The sequence below is a fragment of the Protopterus annectens genome, chromosome 1.part1 (genome assembly GCF_019279795.1).
Source record: "Protopterus annectens isolate FY-2018-M chromosome 1.part1, PAN1.0, whole genome shotgun sequence".
Taxonomy (NCBI): domain Eukaryota; kingdom Metazoa; phylum Chordata; order Ceratodontiformes; family Protopteridae; genus Protopterus; species Protopterus annectens.
This window is the reverse complement of record NC_056726.1, coordinates 762,201,207-762,221,129: the sequence shown is the minus strand read 5'-3', so window position 1 is coordinate 762,221,129 and position 19,923 is coordinate 762,201,207. Positions and strand designations below refer to the sequence as shown.

The 19,923-nt window shown below is 41.6% G+C and overlaps 1 protein-coding gene across 1 annotated transcript in view; it reads left to right on the top strand.

The window, feature by feature from the left end:
- Positions 1-4,125: 4,125 nt before the first annotated feature.
- LOC122815002 (nuclear factor 7, brain-like) overlaps positions 4,126-19,923 on the top strand; it is a 97,458-nt gene continuing 81,660 nt past the window's right edge. Inside the window, exon 1 of the mRNA XM_044087258.1 lies at positions 4,126-4,390. Within this exon, the coding sequence (XP_043943193.1) occupies positions 4,126-4,390 (265 nt within the window). The remainder of the gene's footprint in view (positions 4,391-19,923) is intronic.

The window sequence follows — 19,923 nt, the reverse complement described above, 5'->3', positions numbered from 1 at the left end:
GTCAAAACTCAGGAGCGTGTTTTTCCAATAAGGTTTCCTGTATAACGTGGAAACTAGCTCACCTGCTCGAATACTCAAATTCACATCCAAGAAGTTGATCTCAGTATGGGAGGCTTCCATGGTGAAGCTCAGGAAGTTACTGGTGGTTTCTAAATAGTCAAGGAAACTTTCAAACTCAACCCTAGTTCCTTCCCACACAATCAGTATATCGTCTACAAACCTCTTGTAGGCGATGATCTTCTTATACATCTCATGGGGGAACAAATGTTCTTTCTCCCAGTGATAAACCATCAGGTTAGCATACGTGTTGGCACACGAAGTGCCCATGGCTACTCCCCACTTCTGATGGTATAACTGAGTCCCAAATGGGAACACATTGTACGATAGAACCAAATCCAGCAACTGACAGACAAGAATCTGTCTGTCATTGCTGAAATCAGTATCCGTCAACATGAGCTCCCTGATCGCCTGTACTCCCACTTCATTGGGGATAGATGTAAATAAATTTTTAACATCTAGGGTGATTAACACATGAATATCTCTCTCCAAACTGACCTCTAACTGCTCAAGTGAATCAAGCAAATGGTACGTGTCTTTCAAAATATGTGGTACCTTATCTACAATTGGGCGTAAAACTTTTTCTAAATAGACAGAGATGTTTTCTGTCGCCCAACCATCGCCTGAGACAATGGGCCTCATAGGTGGTGGGGTCAGGCCTTTGTGCATTTTGGGAAGCCCTTTTATCAAGGGAATCCATATAAAATCTTTATGGAAGAAGGTATATAGATCTTTAGTGATTTGTTGGCACATAAGCATGTCAAACAAGGATTCTTCAACAATATTATGAATATCATTTACCTTGTTCATAGTAATAGGTACATAGGTTTTAGTATCATTAAGCATAACATGCATAGTAGCAACATAGTCTTCAGTATCAAAAAGCACAATCCCTCCCCCTTTATCCACTGGTCTGACAGTCAAAGCACTGGTTCTGGATAAAAAGTCCAGATATTCTTTCTCTTTCTTAGTCATGTTGAAGTATTTACATTTCCTATTAGTATTGTTATAAAAATATTCGTATAAATCATCCTCACATAATTTGATAAAGCACTCAACATGCATAGGCAGTGGGGGGGAGAAAACACTTTTCAGTTTACATTCATCTAATATGCCAATATTACTAAGGTTAGAGCCATTCTTGTCCTTAAAGTGTAATTTCAAAGCTAAATTTCTCCCAAACATCCTGAGGTCTACCAAAAGTTCTTTTAAATTACTTCCCTGTGAGGGAATAAAGGTAAGCCCTCTATTTGACAAACTAACGACTGAATCAGATAAAACAGTGTTAGACAAATTAAAACATAAAGTCTTTACTGTTTTCTTCGGCGTCTCTGCTGTGGACTGTCTTCCGAAAACTTCCTTTTCTTCCTGTCCCAACTGTTGAATCGACCCCTCTGGTGATTCTGTGTTTTCACAGGGAGAGGAAAAAAAGGGCGACCGACATCTTTATCCAAATGTACTTCTTTGGGTTTAGCTCCCTTTAGTTGGTAACCCATCTGAATCAAGTTAGCCTCTTGATTAGGTAGAGGAGTCTGTATTAACAAGTCCGTTACCAAAGCTGGTAACTCATTAGGAGGGGTAACAAAAGCTCCGTCGGAGCTGCTGCTAAATGTATCCGTCTCCGTTGTCTGCTCTGAGGGTGTGCACACTTCTGTGGTAGTAAGTGTGCGTTCTGTAGACGTTGAGTGATGGTGCAACCGATCTTCTCCCTCATTTGGATTGGAGCGTCTCGGCCAGACGAAGACGTTGCCCAATAAGAAATCCTTATGGTCTCTAAGGAGTTTACGGTGCTTGGTTAATTGTAACCTATCACTGTATGACTGTATCTGCCCATACAAGTGATCCAGTTTGTTCAAACAAAGTTCAGTGTTAAAGCGATCACGTAGCTCACGATTTAACTGTTCAATTTTGACCAACAACTGTTCTTCTAGTGGGGAGAAATAATCAATGATCAATTTAATGTATTTGTAGCTTAAGTCCAGGTTTAATTCTTGCCATTGTTTGAGTAAGTCCGGATGACTGTCCCCATAGGTGGGCATACAAAGCACCCTCAGACCCCTGGGGACAATCTTAAAGTGGAGGCAGGCTTCCATGTGTTTACGCTGCCAAACTAATCTTTGGTATTTAAATAGATCATTCTCAAGTTCTTTCATCAAAGTAAAAAACTCTTCAATATGGTCAACAGTACCTCTGTCGCTCTCAGTGACTTGGAGCTGTAAATCCAGGGTCAATAAAGGATTGCTGGTGTGTCTGATGATATGGTTCCACTTATCACCAAGTGTCCTCGGCTCCGGATTAAAGGGTAATTCTATAGATGAATTCGCCATATCGTGGGGTGGTGCGGCAAATGATAAAAACAGTTACAGAACAGATACCGCAGCACACAAAGAGTCCCCAAGTGAAAAAACGTGGATACTGTGAACAAACACTGTGGGACTCACCACGAGCAAGTAGAATGTTCATTCAAAAATCATGAGGCATAATTTCCAACCAAAACGATTTATTGAGAATGAAATACAGGAGTGCAGGATAAGCGCTTTCGCGTACTGCAACGTACGCTTCTTCAGATCAATTTTAGAGTAAAATCTGTTCATTTAAATACAACTATAATAAAGCCAATTATTCAATTAATCTATTAATCAATATAACTGGCACTCTATCTATCTTAAACCTGCTTTAAAGATATATGCAAACTATAAAACAGCACTTAAAATATTTAATAACATATATATTGATATATAGGTTAAAATACAGGCTAAAAAATATATATAAAGCCCATAAAACATAGCTAATCCATGACTTAAAGCATAATCTAAATGATCCTGAAATAAAAAATAAAAAAATAAAAATGACTTCTACTACCTATTGAATACTCTAACATCACTTAGTATTCATAATATAAACAATCATAAGTAATGATAAAGTAAAAGGAAACGTTAAAGCTGTTCCTATCTAATTTGCATTCATATTAAAATCAATAACTATCGGTCCCTGTATTTAATACACAAAGCATATTCTTATTTAATAGAATGTAATAAATATGAAATAAAATCTAATGTGTTAAATTTTAATAAAGCAGCAATATTCTAATATGCAATCTATTAAAATACATAGTATAATAATTAAATAAATAAATAAGCTATAAATAATTTTATATACACAAAATCCATCAATATTTACAAATATTTAATTATATACTTGTATAAATTACAATTTGATCTTGACCATGGATCTAACCAAGAGGTTCACTTTCTTTTCTCTCCCCCACTGCCTATGCATGTTGAGTGTTTCATTAAACTATGTGAGGATGATTTATACGAATATTTCTATAACAATACTAATAGGAAATGTAAATACTTCAACATGACTAAGAAAGAGAAAGAATCTCTGGATTTTTTATCCAGAACCAGTGCTTTGACTGTCAGACCAGCGGATAAAGGGGGAGGGATTGTGCTTTTTGATACTGAAGACTATGTTGCTAGTATGCATGTTATGCTTAATGATACTAAAACCTATGTACCTATTACTATGAGCAAGGTAAATGATATTCATAATATTGTTGAAGAATCCTTGTTTGACATGCTTATGTGCCAACAAATCACTAAAGATCTATATACCTTCTTCCATAAATATTTTATATGGATTCCCTTGATAAAAGGGCTTCCCAAAATGCACAAAGGCCTGACCCCACCACCTATGAGGCCCATTGTCTCAGGCGATGGTTGGGCGACAGAAAACATCTCTGTCTATTTAGAAAAAGTTTTACGCCCAATTGTAGATAAGGTACCACATATTTTGAAAGACACGTACCATTTGCTTGATTCACTTGAGCAGTTAGAGGTCAGTTTGGAGAGAGATATTCATGTGTTAATCACCCTAGATGTTAAAAATGTATTTACATCTATCCCCAATGAAGTGTGAGTACAGGCGATCAGGGAGCTCATGTTGACGGATACTGATTTCAGCAATGACAGACAGATTCTTGTCTGTCAGTTGCTGGATTTGGTTCTATCGTACAATGTGTTCCCATTTGGGACTCAGTTATACCATCAGTAGTGGGGAGTAGCCATGGGCACTTCGTGTGCCAACACGTATGCTAACCTGATGGTTTATCACTGGGAGAAAGAACATTTGTTCCCCCATGAGATGTATAAGAAGATCATCGCCTACAAGAGGTTTGTAGACGATATACTGATTGTGTGGGAAGGAACTAGGGTTGAGTTTGAAAGTTTCCTTGACTATTTAGAAACCACCAGTAACTTCCTGAGCTTCACCATGGAAGCCTCCCATACTGAGATCAACTTCTTGGATGTGAATTTGAGTATTCGAGCAGGTGAGCTAGTTTCCACGTTATACAGGAAACCTTATTGGAAAAACACGCTCCTGAGTTTTGACAGCATGCATCCCAGGCATGTCTTCCCTGGCATTGTTAGGAGGCAATTCATTCAAATTGGTAGGATGTGCAAAGATGAAGCCACTAGATCAGAACAGATTTACCTCATGGAAGAATTATTTGTGGAAAGGGGCTATGATAGAAAAATGGTTAAGGAAATAAGATCAGATGTATTCCATCAGTTGAAAGTAAGTCTACCTTTAAATGGGCAGAGACCTAAGACTGCTCATCCCAGCCATTTATCTAGTGATAGAGTTAGGCTAACCATTACTTATACTAATGACTATATAGCCATAAGGAATATCATACAGAACAATTAGAAAGTACTAATAGTTGACCAGAGTACCCTACAATTAGTAGGCAACAAACCAAGTTTTGCCTATCACAACCACAGGAATTTGAAAAGACTGCTATATGATAGTTTTAAACCTGGAAAAGAGATGGCTTCAGGTAGAGTGGGCCTACAAGGTACCTATCCATGTACACACTGTAGTACATGTAAGTACATAAGTAAGGATCAAGAGTTTATTCATCCCACACTCAATTTCACATTTGCACCGAGGTTTTATGCCACCTGTGAGACACAAAATTTGATATATCTTGCCACTTGTGATCTATGTCCAGCGTTCTATGTAGGGTTAACTAAGAGACCATTTAAGAAGAGGGTGTATAACCATATATATGATATTCGACAGAAGAAGGAACAGAATGCTTTAGCTAAGCATATTATAGCCTTTCAAGATCATACTTTTAGTTTTAGAGTCCTTCAGCTACTGACAAAGAGTGAGAGAGGAGGGGACCATGTGAATACCTTAGAGAAGGTCGAACTGGAGTGGATTTTCAAACTAAGAGCACATATGCCTCCAGGTCTGAATTTATATGTTTCACTTAAACCTGTACTAAAATCTAGAAAGTGAACATCTTGGTTAGATCCATGGTCAAGATCAAATTGTAATTTATACAAGTATATAATTAAATATTTGTAAATATTGATGGATTTTTGTGTATATAAAATTATTTATAGCTTATTTATTTATTTAATTATTATACTATGTATTTTAATAGATTGCATATTAGAATATTGCTGCTTTATTAAAATTTAACACATTAGATTTTATTTCATATTTATTACATTCTATTAAATAAGAATATGCTTTGTGTATTAAATACAGGGACCGATAGTTATTGATTTTAATATGAATGCAAATTAGATAGGAACAGCTTTAACGTTTCCTTTTACTTTATCATTACTTATGATTGTTTATATTATGAATACTAAGTGATGTTAGAGTATTCAATAGGTAGTAGAAGTCATTTTTATTTTTTATTTTTTATTTCAGGAGCATTTAGATTATGCTTTAAGTCATGGATTAGCTATGTTTTATGGGCTTTATATATATTTTTTAGCCTGTATTTTAACCTATATATCAATATATATGTTATTAAATGTTTTAAGTGCTGTTTTATAGTTTGCATATATCTTTAAAGCAGGTTTAAGATAGATAGAGCGCCAGTTATATTGATTAATAGATTAATTGAATAATTGGCTTTATTATAGTTGTATTTAAATGAACAGATTTTACTCTAAAATTGATCTGAAGAAGCGTACGTTGCAGTACGCGAAAGCGCTTATCCTGCACTCCTGTATTTCATTCTCAATAAATCGTTTTGGTTGGAAATTATGCCTCATGATTTTTGAATGAACATTCTACTTGCTCGTGGTGAGTCCCACAGTGTTTGTTCACAGTATCCACGTTTTTTTCACTTGGGGACTCTTTGTGTGCTGCGGTATCTGTTCTGTAACATCTGAGGATACACATCCAAAGTGTGGAAAATACCTTCTATCCTGTTTGGATCCTTAATGAAGAAGACTGGTAGATGAACAGACTGTTTCAGGGTCACCTCTAAATCAGCTTTCAGATCCTCATGAAAAAAGAAAGTCTAAATGCACACAACAGCTGACAATTCCAACATTTTCTGAAAAAAATTGATAGCTACTATACACAGCATAATAAAACAAGTTTTGATGACAGATAAACAGCCTTGTTCTACCAAATCAACTTGTTGCACCAGCTACTGGATAAGCCGCAAACCCTATTAAACCAAAGGCCTATTCCTTCTGTCTTTTAGCGCACACACATGATGTCCAAAGTAATGGCTAGTTAAAAACTGTTTTTTTACTCATTACTGCATTTATTTTAAATTCTGCACTTAAAGTTACATTTAGTCGAATTTAGTCGAAAGTTTGCCTGTTTGTTTGTTTAATTGAACTGTGGAGGCTGCCCACTAAAGTGGGCTAGCCTGTGTAACTAAGTTATCACTGTCTCTGCATTTTCTGTGTATTTCTGCAAAAAAAAACCAAAAAAACAAAAAAATAATCCTTGTTTTCCCGCCTTTCTCGACTAGTTTAGACCAGTATACAGGCATTGCTGTATTCTGGGCTGTGGTGTAGTTCCTGTGTTGTCCATTACCTTACTTGGATAGAAGGAAGTTTCTTTGCTCACCAGTGGGATTGGGGAGCCTTGAGCAGCCTACCTGTCCTTGGGGGAAGTGACCTCAGCACAAGAAGCTGTTAGTAATTGGTTGTTTGGGACCATTCCTAGCTCTTTTGTAGTTCACTGCTTAAAATCCGCGTTTGCATGGCTTTAGCGCCGGTTAAACAAGGTTAAACTTTTTCTGGCTCCGCCAAGTCTGCTGTTCAATTTTCCCTTAGAACTGTTCTACTTGCAGTCTAAACAGCCTAAACTCTATCTGAAAAGCTCAGCACTTGCTCCTAAAGCATTTTGTATACAGGTAAAGCACTCAAACAAACGAAAGTACTTCATTCACCTAAATTCTGTTGAGTACCCATTTCCCTATAGGTCCTTTCTGACTCAGTTACACAGCAATCTTTTTCACTATTTATAGCATGTCGAAGGGTCAGTTGCTGGCGTCCTCTCCTGTTCAGCTGGTGAATCTGGGAATCTTGAGGCAATGTTACAATTGCCTCATGTACACAGACAACCCTCTCCTCCTCCCAACAAATACAAATATATGCGAGAGATGCAACTATATAGCCAAACTGGAGGCTGAGCTCTGTCAATTCAGTACTGGCAAGACCAGTCAGGAGGAGAAGGTAACCACGCACACCACAAACCCAGTCTCACATAGAACTATCACAACTGCAAACCAAACACATAAACACACAAAAACATACTTGGAGGCGCTGATTAAAAATCTACCAAAACAACAGAGGCCTCCAAAGCAGACACCCAAGCAACCACCGCCTCAAGACATAGCACATGCAACACATAGTTCACAAAGTCAGTGTGCTAAACAGTCACAGCCCTTAAGGCCAAACAACATGCCAGACACACTTGTAATAGGTGACTCCATAGTCAGGCACACTGACGTCCCGCTCAACAGACTGAACAAGGAGAGGGTCACAGTAAGCTGCCTGTCGGGAGCTAGAATCCGCCACATAACACAAGCACTCAGTTCACTCCACAGCAAGTACAAATATGACTCAGTCATTGTACATGCCGGTGTGAACGACCTGAGATGTACCTCCCTGGACTACATGAAAAGAGACATAGAGGAGCTCTCTGATTATGTAGCCCAGGCCGGTATGACCCTGACACTGAGCAACATCTTACCCTCACCAAGAATGATGCCACAGTACAAAGACAAAATGATCAGTTTTAACAACTGGCTTAATTACTGGTGTCATTCTAAGGGGATCCAGTGTCTGTCTGCTTGGGATGACATGCTTGACAAGCCACGCTGCTTCGCAAGGGATGGCTTGCACCTGTCACCCCTGGGCTTCCGGATTTTGGCCAAGGCTCTTGCCACCCCCATAGTGCCTTTTTTAGGCAAGGCTCAAATGACAAACCTACCTCCTAGAAAACACAAGTGGAAAAAACTAAGGGTAATGCTGCTCAATGCCAGAAGTCTAAACCTCAAGATGCACCTCGAAGCCCTCCTCAGTATGGAGAACATCGATGTCTGTGCAGTGACTGAAACCTGGTTCAAGGCTCCTGAGAGCACCCCAGCACTATCAGGTTTTACCTCATATCATGCTTTCCGGCCCCAAAACTTGGACCGAACCACAAAAGGAGGGAGTATCCATTTTCATCAAAGATACCCACACCTCCAGGTTAGTGGCAACGCACGAAGCATCGGAGACTATCCAGGTGCAACTAACCATAGGCAAAACTGCCTTACAGTTTGTAGCATGCTACAGACCACCCTCTCAAACTCAGGAACCCCACACAGCCTTCCTGAAGACACTGGAGAGTATGAATGTCTCTCCAAATACCATCATTTTGGGAGACTTCAACTACCCAAACATAGACTGGGAACATTACTCAAGCCCCAACACCCTAGCCCAAAGGTTCCTAGAATTCATAAACTCAAATGCAATGGAACAACTAGTCACCATTCCCACAAGAGGAGACAATATACTAGACCTGATCATTACAAACATGGGGACAAAATGCTCCACACCGAAAGTACATCCCTCTTTGGTAAGATCAGACCATAAATTAATCTCACTGGAAATCCACATCCCGCCCCCACCCCTGCACAAAGACCACAGTGAAGAACTTCTCAAAAGCAAACTTCACACTTCTTAAGACTGAAGTGGTATCTTTCAAGGCCCCTGGGCCAGTGGAAACCACAACCCACACTGCTGAATCTTTTGCAAATGCCTTCTATGGGCACCTTCAAGAATGCATGGATCATGCAATCCCAAATAAAACCAAGACCTATTCCCCAAAGGCAGGCCGGTCTGGTGGACCCCAGCCATAAACAAACTTTACAACAGGAGGAGGAAGCTACTACATGACAGAGCAAAATCCCTAAAAGGGAAGGCATCTCTGATCAGTACTAGCAAAAAACTACGATCACTCATAAAATCATCCAAGGCCAACTTTGAGAGAAAAATCGCAAAAGACAATCACAAGGCCTTCTTTAGCTATGTTAGAAACCTGGGTGGAAATTCCCAGATATGCTCAGAGTTAGTCCAAAATGACACAAAATACACTGAACCCACTGACATTGCCAACATTCTGGCAGACAGGTTCAGTGCAAATTTCTCCTCCCCTCCCCCAAAAGGAGAAATAACTATCCCAGCAGAGTGTAGCCTCCCTAACATCTCAGATGTCCAGGTGAGAGCCGCCCTCTCTAAAGCTAAAAATACAGCATCAATGGGACCGGATGGTGTCCCGGGCTGTGTGCTACATGAACTCCAAGAGGAACTAAACCCACACATACGGCTGCTGTTTAATCTTAGCCTTACTGCAGGATACATACCCAAAGAGTGGCGTATAGCAACAGTAGTCCCACTTCACAAAGGCGGTGCTTCTACGGACCCTGGAAATTACCGCCCCATAAGCTTGACGAGCCTGGTCTGCAAAGCTATGGACAGGATCATTATGGAACTCATAAACAAAGACATTGGGGACCTACAGACGTTGGATCCTACCCAATTTGGCTTTGTCAAGGGCAGAACCTGCCTTTTGAACTTGGTCGACTTTTTTGAAACAGTCACTAAGGCCATTGATGAGGGCAAGGCAGTTCACACAGCCTACCTTGACCTTGCAAAAGCCTTTGACACAATACCCCACTCGGGCATCATAGACAAACTCACCAGCTTAAATGTAAACCCATATGTCACAAGATGGGTTGCAAACTGGCTCAAGGACAGAACCCACAGGGTCAGAGTTGCTGGAGCTATGTCAGACTCTAAGCCAGTCACAAGCGGTGTCCCACAGGGCTCAGTCCTGGGACCCCTCTTGTTCGGCATTTATTTTTCTGAGGTACAGGCAAACATAGGAGGATTGTGGCTGACAAAGTTCGCAGATGACTGCAAACTGGGCCATAATTGATACTCCAGCGGACACAAACATCCTTCAGAGAGGCCTCATAGAAACGGATAATTGGTGCCAGAGCCATGGCCTTAAGCTGAACGCCAAGAAATGTATAGTCATACCCTTTGGGAAAAACAAGGTACAGACAAATTACCACATAGGCGGTAATCCATTAAGTACGGAAGAGGTAATCAGGGACCTAGGGACCCAGGTTGACAGTAACCTCTCATTTGACACTCACATTGCCAAAGTGGTTAGGAAGGCCTTCTATATTGCCCACCTTATCATGAAGGGTTTCACATCTAGATCAAGAGAGGTCATTGTGCCCCTGTACTCTTCTCTTATCAGGCCAATGATTGAGTACAATGCCCCATTTGGGATGTATCTCACCCGACACCTGCAGCAGTTGGAAAGACCCCAAAAGTTCCTCACCAAGAGGATAAAGGGTCTTAAACATATGTCATATGCTGCCCGACTGAAAAAACTCCAGGTCTATTCAGTCGCATACCGCCTACTCAGAGGTGATCTGTGCCTGACGTACAAGGCCATGTCCAATCCTGAATTAATGGACATGCTCCACCTCAGAAAATCCAAATCCATCAGAGCCACGAGAACAAGTGACTTAAACCTCAACACAGAAATAAATAGAACATGCTGGAGGGACAGATTCATAACCCAGAGGCTCCCTATACTCTGGAACAGAATCCCAGTCCATGTTAGGCAGAGCTCCTCACTGACTCTATTCAAGAGAAATCTCGACGAGTGGATGGGAGATCATAAGTTTACCCCGGGGGTCATCTCTGTGTCACTACTAGACAGAGGCATAGTAAACTAAACCCTAAAAGGGCATAGTATTCTCATCCTAAGGGGTGGTGTAAGCCACATACACTCTGGCTAGGCTTATAAATGCCCTAGGGCAGATAGCCTAGTACGAACCTATGAACCTATGAACCTAAAAGAAAAATAATGGTAAAGTCTACTAGTTATAGCATTTACTTTCCAGAGCAGTAAGAGATTTCTTACAGAGGTCTAAGAAGAATACTTTCTTTCAGGAAATGCATAACTGAGTGGTGCTGGCCTATAACATACCTTCTGCCAGGTCATGAAAAACTGAAAGGATTAAATGTATAGCTGTGGACCTTAATGGCACAGTAACAGAAAGCCATATCAAAGATGCACTTGAAATAAAGAAAGCATGACAGGATGAGATGAAGAATGTAGCTTCAGAGCTAAAAAATAACTCGCCTGTCTCTGTTCACAATTATGTGCAAAAACTTTCAGGGAACATAGAACATCTATAAAATACCAGATGTTTAATCCTGCAGCTTTTGAGATACAACAGCCTTCATTCTATGGTATTTTGCACATACTGTAATTAGGTTCTGCACAGAAAAGGAATTTTTATCACTGACAGAGTACTCTGTAGGGAATTTTTAGTCTGTTGGCTCATTATAATTCCAGAACATATGTTCCCAATTATGTCTTCCTTCCCCATCCCACATCCAACATTTGCCATCTACCTGAGGAAACATTATTTGGAGTCTGCTTGGGGTATAAAAATACCTATGCAAACAGTTCCAAACAAAAATCCTAAATCTTCTAGACTTTGTTGCATATTTGGGAGCCATACATATGTCGTCCCATTATTTCCTTGCGAATTGTTTATACAATCTCTCTTCCCAATCTTTTCTAACCTCCTCTGATTGCTTCCTATAGCTATCATGTAATATTTTATATGCCCTACTAATTATTCCTTTTTTTAAACAGTAGCTACTGTTCTAGATTCGCCTTAAAACTTTACCAGAGCAGGTATTTCACCCAGTACTCCTTTATCCCTTTCCCTTTGCCTATACTCTGATATCAAGCCCCGATAGTGAAGGCAGTGTCTAATCTGCAGTCCAAATGTGTTCTTAGCCTCTTCCCATTATATTACATTCCCTCTCCAGTTATGTTCTCCCAGTATCTTGGTTCCTTTGTCAGTCTTCTCCAGTAAATTCCAGCTCCCTCGTACCTATTCTCTGTACCTCTAATTACAGTCATCCCTACTGGCAGAATTTCCTTTCCAAAATTTTCTAACAAAAATAAATGACAAAAAAAAATACTAATACTAGGAGTAACAATCATACAGAACGTAAGTATATTCTTACATATGATCAAAATACAAACATAATTAAAGATATCATTAAGAAATGTTGGCCCCTTTTATCGCAAGTTCCCGAAATTATAAGAAGTTCATTTAAGTAGTCCTGTTTCTACTTGTAGAAGAAGCACTACCCTTAAAAATGGATCATGTCATAAAGAGTAAAAGAAACATAACTTACAAAACATAAGAAAAATAGGTACTTTTAAATGTCATCAATGTACTTGCTGTAAATATATCTTTACGGATACCAGTTTTATCGATCCTATTTCCTATTAGAAAAACTGTTTAATGTTCAAGCATATGAAAATTGTTATACTAAGAATTTAGTATACATGCAAGGTGCACAAAATGTGATTCATTTTATGTGGGAAAAACTAATCAATGGTTTAAGGATCGCATTAGCACCCAAATTTCAGAAAAAGAGAGAGGTTTTAACTAATTCTTTGTATAAATACATACATGACACTGCATTTCTTTAACTCTCTTCAATGGCTTGAACTTCCCCAATTTCTATCTTATCAATTTCATATGCTACACTCTATTCTTTATAAAACCTCCTTCTGTCCATCTCTATCTTCCTTAGTCTCCCTCTACATCCCATCCCGGACCCTCCGTACTTCTAACCAACAATTACTTGATGTCTACCACCCAAAAAGGTCAGTAGGCAAACTACTCTACAAACACTCCCTTGCCCATGCTTGGAACAAACTTCCCCTTGACTTACGTTCAATCTCCCACACCTCACACTTTAAAAATGAACTAAAAGCTTATTTTCTCAATTCCAAGACCTGACCTTGCCATAACCTCACCTAATCTTCCTTCCCTTTATGTACCCTCAAAAGGTCCATACTTTGTACCTCATTACACCTCTCTCTCCAATGTGTCTACTATGCATTTGCATAATTTTATACAAACAAAAAAAAATTATTGTTGACCTATTGAACTATATCAATGTAAAATTATGTTACTAAGCTTCTTTTTAATGCAACTTTAACTTTATGCATATGTGAATCTTTTTGCTATAACTGCTATTTTATCAATATTGTTTAAAATTGTACTTGATTAAAAATGTACTGCTGGAGCTTTTCTCCTCAGGTCTCCACTGAAAATGGGCCACAAGCCCAGTTGGACAAACTCAGTTAACAAATGTCAATAAATAAATAAATGACACTGATGATACACATAGTTTTAAGTTTTTAATTTTAGAAAACATTTATACTTCACTAAGAGGGGGTGATACAATAAATACCAACGAAAGAAGTGAAAATAGATGGATTTTATATTTTAGAGCATCTTACCCTCTGGGTCTCAATGAAGTTTTTTGTTTGAAACCCGAATTAAAGTTTCTACATAACTGTATTAAGTGATTTATATTGTGTTTTTTTATGACTATACATATTTCTTTAAATTTTAAATTGATTTTATCAGTCTTCTAATTAGACGTGTATTTAAAGCCTGGTATTAATATGTTTGAGTCTTTTGCCTCATGAAGCAGTGTTATCTGTGAAAAGTACTCAGTACTTGCAATAAACAGTGTTACAGTGGTACGTGATGCTTTGTGGTTCTGGTACAGTTCCTTTCTTTTTTGTTGAGCAACTGCAATTTGTTGTTGTAACAGTATGCTGGCCAGGTTTTCTTTCTTATTACTTATTTTACTGTCCGTCTGAACTGCAACAGTCCCACGAGGGAGAAGGTCCTGGAAAGCTTGCAATGATAGTAGGACCGCTCTTATCTCAAGGACAATGATGTGCAACCTGGTCTCCGAGGGGGACCATGTGCCTTGGACCATCCTTCCCTGAAAATGCCCCACCCCTACCCCAACAGGGAGGCATCCTTGGTCAATGTGGCTTGGGGTTGCGGTAGACAAAAAGGTCTCTCTAGCAAAAGATCCTCGGACCAGAGCCACCAATTCAAGTGACGCCGGCAGACTCGAGATATTCGGATTGGCATGGAAATAGGTGAGCTGACCACTGTACGGTCAGGGTCCATTGAAGCACTCACATGTGATACCTGATGAGAAGAACCAACTGAACAGCCGCTGCCATCGACCTGAGGGCTTGAAAAACTAGATGGGCAGGGACACTGTCCCGATCCAAGAGGAGGAGAACTTACTCCTGGATCATGTCTACCCTGGGCAGGGAAAGAGCTGTAGTCTCCAACACCATGTCCAGAAGAACACCTATGAATTCCAGTCTCTGATACGGAGGAAGATGAGACTTGGGAAGGTTGACAGTAATCCCCTGATTGTGAAATAAGATTTAGATGAAGTCTGTGGCTAGGAAGAGAAGATGCTTTCTGGGAGCCATGAGGAGCCCATCCTCTAGGTACGGGAAAACCTGAAACCCCTGCAGCCGGAGATGGGCTGCTACCACTGCCATACGTTTGGTGAACACCCGGGAGGCAGAGGTGAGACCGAAGGGCAGGGCTCTGAATTGATAATGACTGGCCCCCAGCTGGAAGTGCAGGAATCTCCTGGAGTGCATGTCTATTTTTATGTAATAGTATGCATCCTTGAGATCTATCGAGCACATCCAATCGTCCTTGTGCAGAAGCGGAAGGATGGACTGCACAGTGAACATCCAGAACTTTGACTTCTTGACCAATAAATTCAACTGTTGAGGTCCAGAATGGGACGCAGGTTCACTGTTTTTCTGGGCACTAAAAAGAAGCCAGAGTAAGTGCCGGATCCTTGCTGTCCTGTTCGGACCTTCTGGGTGGCCCTTTTTTGTAGGAGGTCTTGCACCTCTATGTGAGCCAACTCCCTTTGGCAGGGTGTGACATCCAGGAGTGACCTTTGCATTGGAGGGGGGTGACTGAAGGATATAATGTATTCATCGGACACAATGCTTAGCACCCACTGGTCTGAGGTAACAGCAGCCCAAGCCAGGTGGTGCAAGGCGATAAGACCCCTGACTGCTTCCAGGGCTGGACAGTCAGGCATCACTTCAGGAGCGCTGTGGCGGCTTTTACGAGAAGGGTTCTCAGAAGCCCTGATTTTGCAGACCTCCTCTGCCTCTAGGGTGCCGTCTGCCATCAAATCCCCTTACCTGGCCAGAAGAAGGGGATTCCTGAGGAGCACACTAGAAGGAAAACTGCGTCCTGTGGAACCAGACCTTTTTACTACCCCTCTGAGTCTTAGAGAAGGAATGTTGGGGAGTAGAAAACCTGATCCCCACTTCGGACGAAATCTTTCCCTCCTGATCATTGCAGGTCAATGTTTCCTTGACCAAAGGACCAAAGAGAGTTGATCCATCGAACGGGGCCTTGAGGTTGTCTGCAAATCTGCAAAGGTGAAGCCAAGCATGATGCCTAACAGCAATGCCTGTACCCGTCACTTGTGAGGGTGGCCTCGACTGCGTTCGAGATCAATCTCATTGAGGCATTAGCAAGGGAAGTGAGAGTGGAGAGCTTAGTGCCACTCAACCACAGCCAATAAGGCAATACAATGTACCCAACACACTAGTCATAGGTGATTCTATAGTCAGGCACACCGATGTCCCCACTCACCAGGCTAAACAAGGAGAAGGTTACTGTTAGCTGCCTGTTGGGTGCCAGTATCCGGCACATAACCCACGCACTCAGGTCACTCCACAACAATTATAAATATGACTCTGTCATTGTCCATGTTGGTGTGAATGACCTGAGACGTACCTCCCTGGACTACATGAAAAGAGACATGGAAGAGCCCTCCGATCTTGTAGTCCAGGCAGGTATGACCGTAGCCCTGAGTAGCATTCTGCCATCACCCAGGATGATACTGCAGTACAAGGACAAAATGATTGACCTCAACAATTGGCTAAGCTTAGTGTCATTCTAAGGGGATCCACTATCTATCTGCTTGGGATGACATGGTCAACAGACCACGATGCTTTGCCACAGATAGCCTGCATCTGTCGCCCCTGAGATTCCAGATACTGGCTAAGGCTCTTGCAGCCCCTATAGTGCCTTTTTTAGGCAAGGTTTAAATGACAAATTCACCACCGTAAAAGGAACAGGCAAGCAAAAACTGATGGTAATGCTACTCAATGCTAGAAGTATAAATCTCAAAATGCACTCACTCGAGGCACTCCTTAAAATGGAGAACATAAGATATCTGTGCAGTGACTGACACCTGGTTCAAGGCTCCAGAGAGCAGCCCTAACTACCAGGCTATAATTCATACCACACTTTTCGGCCATGTAACCTGGACCGAAACACCAAAGGTGGAGGTGTGTCCATATTCATTAAGGATATCCACACCTCCAGGCTAGTTGCTCAGCATAATGCATCCCAGGTTATCCAAGTGCAACTAACTCTGGGCAAAACTGCAATCCAAACTGTAGCTTGCTACAGATCCCCCACCATGCCCCAGGATTCCCACTCCTCTTTTCTTGATGTACTGGAAAATATTAGGGTTCAACCAAACACCCTAATAATGGGCGACTTTAACTACCCCACCATTAACTGGGAAAACTACTTGTGTACCAACTCCTTAGCTCAATGCTTTCTGGAATTCATAAACTCCAATGCCCTGGATCAACTTATCCACACCACCACCAGGGGCAACAATATCCTAGACCTAGTCATTACCAACATGAGTGACCAGTGTTCCACACCTGAAGTCAACTCCTCGTTGGTCCGATCCGACCATAAGCTAATCACCCTTGATATCCACATCTCACCCCACCCCACCCCCCATTAAGGAAACCACGGTAAAAAATTTCTCCAAAGCCAACTTCATGCTTCTTAAGACAGTGGTGAACTTCATGACACCCATGCAGATGGGCAATACAGTTACAACTGCTGAATCCTACACAGATGCACTCTATAACCACTTACATGAGTGCATGAATCGTGCTATCCCAAACAGAACCAAAAAGCTATTCTCCAAAAAAAGGAAGCCAATCTGGTGGTCCCCTGCCATAAACAAACTGTACAACAGAAGGAAGAAACTGTTGCAAAAGAGAGTAAAATCCCATGAGTGGAGGAGCTCCCTGGTCAGCCTCAGTAAGAAGCTGAGATCCCTTATATGATCCTCCAAAGCTAGCTATGAAAACAAAATCGCCACTAATTCTAAGGACAACCACAGAGCATTCTATAGCTATGTCAAGAATCTCGATGGCAACACTCAGATCTGCTCTGAGTTACAGCACAACGGCAAGAAAATTACAGAACCAACTGATATTGCCAACATCCTGGCAGATAGGTTCAGTGCTAACTTTACCCCCCACCCCCCACCCCCTAAAAGGCCCATATCTATACAGGAAGAATGCAGAGTCCCTGTAATCACAACTACGCAGGTAAAAGCTGCACTCTCTAAAGCCAAAAACACAGCATCCATGGGACCGGACAACATCCCAGGGTGTGTTTTACCTGAACTTCAGAACAAATTGTATCCCCACTTAAGCACCATGTTCAATAATAGCCTCGCATCAGGCTTTGTGCCCACTGAATGGCACACAGCAACAGTTATCCCACTCCACAAAGGGGGAGCCACCACTGATCCCAGGAACTATCGACCTATTATCCTGATGAGCCTGGTCTGCAAGGCCATCGAACGTATCATCATAGAACTCATAAACAAAGACATTGGTAACCTCCAAACTCTGGATCCCACCCATTTCGGGTTGGTGAAAGGCAGATCATGCCTCCTGAACCTGATCGACTTCTTTGAGGCAGTCACCAAAGCCGTAGATGAGGGTAAGGTGGTTTACACAGCCTATCTTGACCTCACCAAGGCTTTAGACACCATCCCCCATTCTGGAATTATAGCTAAACTCACTAAACTAGGTATAAATCCCTACGTCATAAGATGGGTAGCTAACTGGTTCACTGACAGAACTCACACTGTAAAAGTTGCAGACTCCAAATCTGACCTCAAAGCACTGACAAGTGCAGTACCACTGGGTTCCATCCTGAGACCTCTCCTGTTTGGTATCTACTTCTCTGAAGTACAGGCTAACACAGAAGGCCTCTGGCTAACGAAGTTCGCAGATGACTGCAAACGAGGAGCCATAGTCAAGTCCCCAAATGATGTGGACATCCTGCAGAAGGGCCTCGCTGAGACAGATGCCTGGTGTCAGAGCCATGGCCTCAAGCTCAATGCCAAAAAGTGTAGTGTCATCCCCTTTGGTAAAAACTCTGTACCCATGAACTACCACATAGGCAGCAATCTACTTGACACCGAATGTGTGATAAGAGACCTTGGGACCCACGTGGACAGTATCTCTCCTTTGATAGTCACATCACCACAGTAGTCAGGAAGTTCTTCTACATGGCACACCTCATCATAAAAGGGTTCTCATCCAGGAAAAAAGAGGTCATTGTTACCCTCTACTCGACACTAATTAGGCCCATTATAGAGTACAACGCCCCATTTGGAATGTACCTCACAAGACATCTGCAGCAGCTGGAAAGGCCACAGAAGTACCTCACAAAGAGGATTACTGGCCTCAAACAAATGCCTTACACTGACCGTCGCAAAAAACTCCAGCTTTACTCCGTTGCATATCGCCTACTCCGAGGTGATCTCTGCCTAACATATAAAGCTATGTCAAACCCAGAGCTGTTGGACATGCTACACCTAAAGAAATCCCAATCCCTCCGAGCTACATGCTCTTGGGACCTAAACCTTGTCACCACAATAAACAGGACATGCTAGAGGGATAGATTCCTGTCCCAGAGACTTCCCATACTCTGGAACAGGCTACCCATCTATGTCAATCAAAGTTCTTCATTAGCACTCTTCAAGAAAAATCTTGATGAGTGAATGGGAAATGGGAACTACACCCCGGGGATCACTTTTGTGTCTCTGTTTGACAGTGGCACAGGAAAATAACTTTCTTGGGTGGCGTAAACCAGGGAACCTTGTTGGCTAGGCTTATGTAGGCCCTTGGGCCAATAGCCTAGTACCTACCTATGAACCTACCTTTGGAGAAACCAGTTTAAGGTTCTCTGGAGGCAACAACTCCAAAAGGGAAGAAGAAAGTTCCAATACCAAATCCCTTTGCAGCCATGTGAAATGTGCCATAAAATTTGTAGTTATCAGTCCAAAAGCAGTTGAGTCGTACATGCACTTCCCAAAATGGTTAATTGCCCGTGACTCTCTATTAGGGGGATGGACTACAGAGCTCTGTTCCACAAGGTTTTTCTTGGTGGTTGCAGCAACCACAATAGCATCTACCGGGACACCCTTATTCCAGGACGGTTTGTCTTTGGGAGGACTAAGAAACTTATCTGCCCTCTTGGGGACTGGCTCGATTGTGTCTGGCTCATTCCATGCCCTGTTGGCAATGAGCTGGACTAACTTGTCTGCAGGAGGAGACACGCAGGAGGAAGATGGGCCCACCCTGAATGCCTTCAGGAACACTGATTCCTCAGAGGGTGGGGTGAGGGAAGACCAACCGCCCCTCTCTTTCAGGATCTGAAGTATGTCTCCAAAGGACACCTCCTCAGCCAGTAGTCTGGGGGACCCTTACTCTTCTTCGAAATCCGTGTCCTCT